This window comes from Buceros rhinoceros, unplaced genomic scaffold (genome assembly GCF_000710305.1).
Source record: "Buceros rhinoceros silvestris isolate BGI_N320 unplaced genomic scaffold, ASM71030v1 scaffold22496, whole genome shotgun sequence".
NCBI classification, from domain to species: domain Eukaryota; kingdom Metazoa; phylum Chordata; class Aves; order Bucerotiformes; family Bucerotidae; genus Buceros; species Buceros rhinoceros.
Genome location: NW_010417269.1, coordinates 5,731 through 11,947, shown reverse-complemented (window position 1 = coordinate 11,947; position 6,217 = coordinate 5,731). Strand labels below are relative to the sequence as shown.

Sequence of the window (6,217 nt, the reverse complement as noted above, 5' to 3'; positions counted from 1 at the left end):
TAATCCTCTCTTCCCCATGCTGGCCTAGTTGTGCAGTGCTGACTCTGAGCTCAGAGTCCCATGCGGGATGTTTTAACCATCCAAGATGGGAACTGGGCTGTTGTTCAGCTTCTCCGGTGCTTGTCCCGGGAGCACTGTTAACGCTTCTCACCAGCTGTGGGGCACTGAAGGGCGGTTAGAATTGGAGATGAGCCAGGGCATGCTCCCTCGTGAAGGAAAAAAGCCTGAAAAGCAAGAGCCAGCTGTTCCGAAGGGGCTGGAGGGAAAGCAGTGCCAGAGGAGGGAGGAGCTCGGGGGCTGAATTGGGTGGTGAAAATTGAGTGGAAGCTACACAAACTGCCAGGTGAGGACAGTCTGCCTGCAGCTGGTGGGATTCCAGGGCCTTTTTCTTGCATGCTGTTGTTTGTAAGGGCTTCTGTAAACTCCATCATGGTGAAGTCACGGAACCATAGAATCATCGGTTTGGAGAGACCTTTAAGATCGAGTCCCCCCGTTCCCCCAGCACTGCCAGGGTCTGTTAAACCCCTCCAGGGATGGGGACTCCACCACCGCCCTGGGCAGCCTGTTCCAGTGCTTCACAACCCTCTCTGTAAAGAAGTTCTTCCTGATATCCAACCTAGGTCTCCCCTGGTGCAACTTAAGGCCAGTTCCTCTTGTCCTGTTACTTGTCACATGGGAGCAGAGACCAACCCCCACCTCGCTCCAGCCTCCTGTCAGGGAGTTGTCAGAGCCAGAAGGTCTCCCTGGAACCTCCTTTGCTCCAGGCTCAAACCCCCAGGTCCCTCAGTTGCTCCTCGTAAGTCTGTCACTTGTGTGCAGATAAATCACTCGTTCATCACGCAGCAAGAATATAAAGAACCGTATTGGCTTTTTAGTTAAACAGGTCTTGTGAAACTTATGCTTTGCTGCGCCAGCACAGGGTGTTCTGTACCTGGTATACGTCGATTCTCTGTCTTACGGAATGTCTCTGTAACACAGGGGTGTCTGCTAATGGGCCTGGTGAGGTACCCAGTAAAGACGAAGCAAAAATGGAAGGATTGCACGTAAATGGACCTACCAGTGGCAAGAAAACACCTCACTCAGATCTGGATACCAACGGGTATGAAACTGAAAACCTTGCCCTTGAGTCAAAACTCGCTCATTCGGCTTCAAGAAATGAAAATGATTTTGAAGAAAAAAGTGAAAGACCTCTAAAAAGAAGAAGAATTAACAGCAGTGGAAAAGAGAGTCCGGGTTCTTCAGAGTTCATCCAAGAAGCAAACTCACATGGCAAGCTCGAAGAAGATGACTGAATACTAGGAGCTGATTTTATTCCGTGGAGTAAATTTTGGGTGTCTGAAATTTTCAGGGTTGATGGGTTACCTTACAAAATCCAGTTCGTCAAACAATCTGCTGAGATTTTTTTTCTAATACCTTCTAGTTGGCTCTGAAGATCCAATCGTGTTTTTCAGTGCTGAAAAGCAGTAGAATACGCCGTTCCTCAGAGCTGGCAGCTGTCTGTAGTTCTGGGAACTCTTAAAGCTCTTTAAAATGTTTGAGAAACAAATCAATGAGTTTCTGCAAAAATCCTCCCAGCCTGACACCTTGAAGACCCTTCTGTGCGTCAGACAGCGTTGAAGCGCTGTGTGAGCGAACAAAGCCTCCTGTTGGCAGCAGGGGCTGGTTCAAGTGCTGCAGGAAGCAAAAACAAAACGTGGAACGTCAAGGCCGGCGTCAGAGCAGGCGCAGAGACTCCCGCTCCCGCCAGCAAACGTGTCACCCTGTTGCTAAGGAACCCTCATGAATCCTGAAAGTTATGAGCACAACTATTTTTATATATAGAAGTTTTAAAAGGTAACTAAATAAACCAGGTCAGGTTTGTGTATGTAAAATTGTTGACATCAATGATGTCTTTCCATATTCTTTATCTGGGCTAAAGAAATACATTCTGTATTTTTCCAGATTTCTTTGTAGCCTTTGAAAGATTTTTACAGTACTTAATGTCTTGACTGAACTGTCCTTTCTTAAAACAAAAGCTTGTATAATTTTCTTAACTTGTACAGTTGGTAAACTTTTATGAGAGAGTTGATATCCTGAGTCTAATGTCAGCTTCGTTTTATTTTGCTGAAATCTTTTCTAAAAAAAATAACCAACAAAAAAAGCAACCCCAGACCAAAACCAATTGACTTAAAAAATGCTTCAGTCACCAACGAAAACCAGTAAACAGTGAACACCCAGAATGGATAGAAGTCCTTTGATTTTGAACACATGATTTTTCTTTCTTCTGCTTTATGGCAAATAGTGATGCTGAACGTTTGTTAAGCACGATGCTTGAGCTGCACAAATTTTCTTGCTCTCATTATCCATTTTCTCATTTTATTTTGAGCTCAGAATAATTTCAGCTGCTTAAGTTCACTAAACCGTGTCCACCAGGATCAGGCGTTGGCTTCTCCACAGAGTTACTTTCAGTCTTACCTGTCATATTCTATGTATTGCTGAGCGCAGGAAACGGGTCAGGTCAGAAAGGAGCAGCAGCCAGTAAGGTGGTGCCTGAGCTTGATCCGCTGGGACCTCGGGCAGCTTCTGTGGGTGGCTGTTTCAGGGGGAGCAGAACTGTCATGTACACGCAGTGTGTACAGGTAGATCCGTTCAGATTCCCCGGGCAGAAGCGAGAGGAGGTACAGATAACTACCTTAATTTAAGATTGAAGGGGAGCAGTGAAAGCTCTTCCTCAGTGCCTGTGGAGGGGTGATGCTCACCGACCCACTGGCATCCTCTGAAAGCTGTCGGCGTAGGGTTTACAGCCATGAAATTTAACACCCATGTTTTGTTTGGGGTTTTGTTTTTTTTTTTTTTAAGCCACAGCTACACATCTTCTCTAGTAAAAATACAGAAGGTTGTTCAGGTGTATCATTCATACTCTTATCTCCTCCTGCCACTTACAGGAGTGCTGGTAATTCCTGACTGGTTATTTTCATATAGTTTATGAGTTTCTACGACTCCAGTTTTAAATGTCCCACGGTTTGAAACCAATGTTTCAACTTAAAACCCCAAAGCGAAGGGTTTGTTTTGGTTTGTTTTCCTCTTCAACTGCGTGCGCTTGGACTCGATGGTCATTACTGAGCCAAACCCTCTGGCTCCTGATGTTGCGAGTGACCCGTCCCGCCTGGTTGAGCGACAAGCAGGAGCTGACGTCCGCTAGAATGAGCCAGCAGTGGAGAGGCACCTCGGCCAGGCTCGTTAACGGACCGCCCGCAGCAAGCAATTAATTGATTGGTTTAGTAAGAGGTTGCTGTTAATTTTGTAATGATGTGGTTTATTAACTAACTCAACCCAAAGTCTCAAAGCCTTGGCCTGGATATGGTCCCGAGATGGTTGCAGCCTGCAGGGAGTACAGCACTTCTAGGAGTCTCTGCCCCTAGAGTCCTGTTTTCAGTTTTATTTTTCTGCTTTTTTGTTGTTTGCAAGTTGGAAATAATTCCACAAACAGATAGGAGAGTTTCGAAGTCGCTTGTCTCAGGCTTGTGTGAGAAATACAGCACGGTGTATATTTTCAGGAATGATACTTTGTTGTTTTTTTTTTTTAATCTTACCTTTTTTTTTTTGGTGATACGTAGAGGAGACCTGACATTCCATTCCCTACCCAACAGCTCTGTAATGCTCAGCTAGATGTTACGAATATTTAATTACCATTTACGTTTTGTTTATGCTGGTGTTTTATACAATACTATGTTCATGTCCTTGGAAATGCAGCCACTATCCCTTGATAAGTCATTGCACTACTAAAGCTATTTAAACTGCTAGAACTAGAGTAACTTTGGTTTCATTTCAAAAGCCTCCAGCGCAGGTTGGAGCCCGCAAGGCTCTGACCACATGTCCAAACTGCGTTGGACAGATCCTAATGCACCCGTGACACTCGGGTATGTTTCTTGCGGTGGGTTCAGCTGGGGTGCGGGGGTCCTGGATTCATGGAGTGCTGCTTCAGGACTGCAGCCTGAGCAGAGAACCCAGACTCTGTGCTGGGCCTTCTAAAGGATGAAAACTGGGATACGGAAAAACCACCACACACACACACACACAATGAACAAATGAGTTTGAGATGTTGTTCCACACACAGTAATTTTGCACTGTTAGTAACTCCCTTCTCTTACCCCTCTCCCTGTCTGCCATTCCAAAACGGCTTATTAAAATATTTTTTTAAACATACTGTCTGCAGAAAAGTTTCCTCAGTCGTTTTGTTCAAAACTCGGAGACCAGCTGTGAAAACCCCATCCCGGTGTCACCACAGGGTGGGTACTCCATTCCTGCCAGAAACAACCCCCCCTTTTCTGCTTCAACTGTGAGCTGTTCTTTTCCCTCCCCTCACAGCCTTTTCGCATCACCCTTTCCCAGGGCAGCGGTAGGTGAGAGCTGGGCATCGCTCTGAGGGGCTTTGCCCTACGCTTTAACGTCAATCGCGATGGATTGGGGCTGGTGGTACCTGCCAGTTAAAACCGACAAGGTGGCTGAAGTGGTGGCATTGAGGATTTAAACCAAAATAAGAGCGGGGCAGCCAAACCTCCCACCTGATGTGATCAGGGGGCTGGAGTGGCTGAAGCAAAACCCAGACAGAGTTTGGTTTTTGGGTAGAAAGGAGAGAAAATACGACAAAACTCAACAACTCCTATCTGATGCAGGTCTGGAAAATGCCTCCTTGGAGTGAGCCCCAGTTTAAACTGTGCCCTTGGGCATCTCAAACCGGTCCCTAGACTGAGCAATTTGTGTTTCTCTGCCGAGGCAGAAAGTTTCTGCCCGATTCACTGGCCTTATTCAAATTTTGAAGATGCTTTAGAAAAAAACCCATACAGGTTAACTCAGGTGTCTGTTCTTGACCCTCCACCACAGTGTCTGGAGCAGCTGAAGGTGGAAAATCCTGGTTTAAGTGAACACACCCTCCCCTAAATGCTTTAACGTGAAGGAGAAAGGAAAAGAGCAAGTTTGGTGGGTTTTTTCCCATTAGATACTTCTCTTGTCCTCAAAGACCATTTAATGCTGAAAACGCAGGAGCCCTCCCTCACCCCCTTCCTCCACACCCACGCCAGAGGACACCCAAGCCATTCCAACATTTCAGCTCCATCCCCTCTCCCCCACCCTTTGCTGTTACGGCGAAGGCAGGTGGGGCAGGAGCAGGGAAGGTCATTGGTTTATTCGAAGCGGTACAAAAATACATTGGCACATAAAATTCTCCTTGCTCTCCTCGCTGGCTGACATAGAAAGCCATACATTCACATAAAAACATCGCCCTCTGGGTCACTAAAATGGTGCTTTTGTAAATAGGTTCTATATAGAAAAGGCCTTAGTCGGTTAATATAATAAAATACTGCTGTGGGAGCGCTGCTGGCTCTCCCAGGGCACACACCACCATCAGGCCCTGGCCTGTGCCGAGTCACAAGCTAAACAAGTTTTAAAAACACTTTACCATTCGGACCACAAATCTAACCAGTAGATTCGAAAATACAAATCAAAACTTGGGACAAGCATCAACATCCTGATGGTGAATGCCTCAGCACAGCAAAGGTACGAGCAAATGTGGCAAAAACCACAAATCTAACCAGTAGATTCGAAAATACAAATCAAAACTTGGGACAAGCATCAACATCCTGATGGTGAATGCCTCAGCACAGCAAAGGTACGAGCAAATGCGGCAAAAAAAAAAAAGTGATTTGCAGATATTTGTGTTGAAGGAAGCAGGAGGAACGTGCTGGCCTGGCTCAGGGATGGCGCGGCACAGGGGAGGGGGCTGCTGGGCCCAGCACTGGGAACCAGTGACACCCCCGGGAGCTGCTGGGGGAGTAGCTCTGGGTGTTCTGCACAGCCAGAAGCAGTTGTCAACTTACGAGAAAGAAGAGCTCTGCAGCTGAGGGCAAAGCTGAGGTCTTACTGGCAGGTAGGAAGCAATAAAAACCATTGGGGGATTGTTCCTCTCTTTCCAAACTGCATGGAGGAGCCCCCCGAAGGATGGCTCCTCACTCCGGGATGCACCAATTCAGCCCTCGGTGCTGCCCTATAAATCAAGTAACCACAGCACTCCCCCTCCAGCATCCCACCACCCCGAAGGGAGCCCCTCTGCAGGGAAGAAGGGAAGACCCTGGCTCCAGTACAGAGGCCTCACTCCAGCGTGAATGACTCCGGGGACAGGGTTTGCGCAGCGCAGGGGCTGGCAGACTCACTCCACACCTTCACCAGCACCGGGACAGAA

General features: G+C 47.1%; 1 protein-coding gene across 1 annotated transcript in view; it reads left to right on the top strand.

Annotated features, from left to right (window-relative positions):
• Positions 1-1,292, top strand: part of MIER1 (mesoderm induction early response 1, transcriptional regulator) — a 19,618-nt gene extending 18,326 nt beyond the window's left edge. Inside the window, exon 12 of the mRNA XM_010138156.1 lies at positions 979-1,292. Coding sequence (XP_010136458.1) covers positions 979-1,292 — 314 coding nt within the window. The remainder of the gene's footprint in view (positions 1-978) is intronic.
• Positions 1,293-6,217: the final 4,925 nt, after the last annotated feature.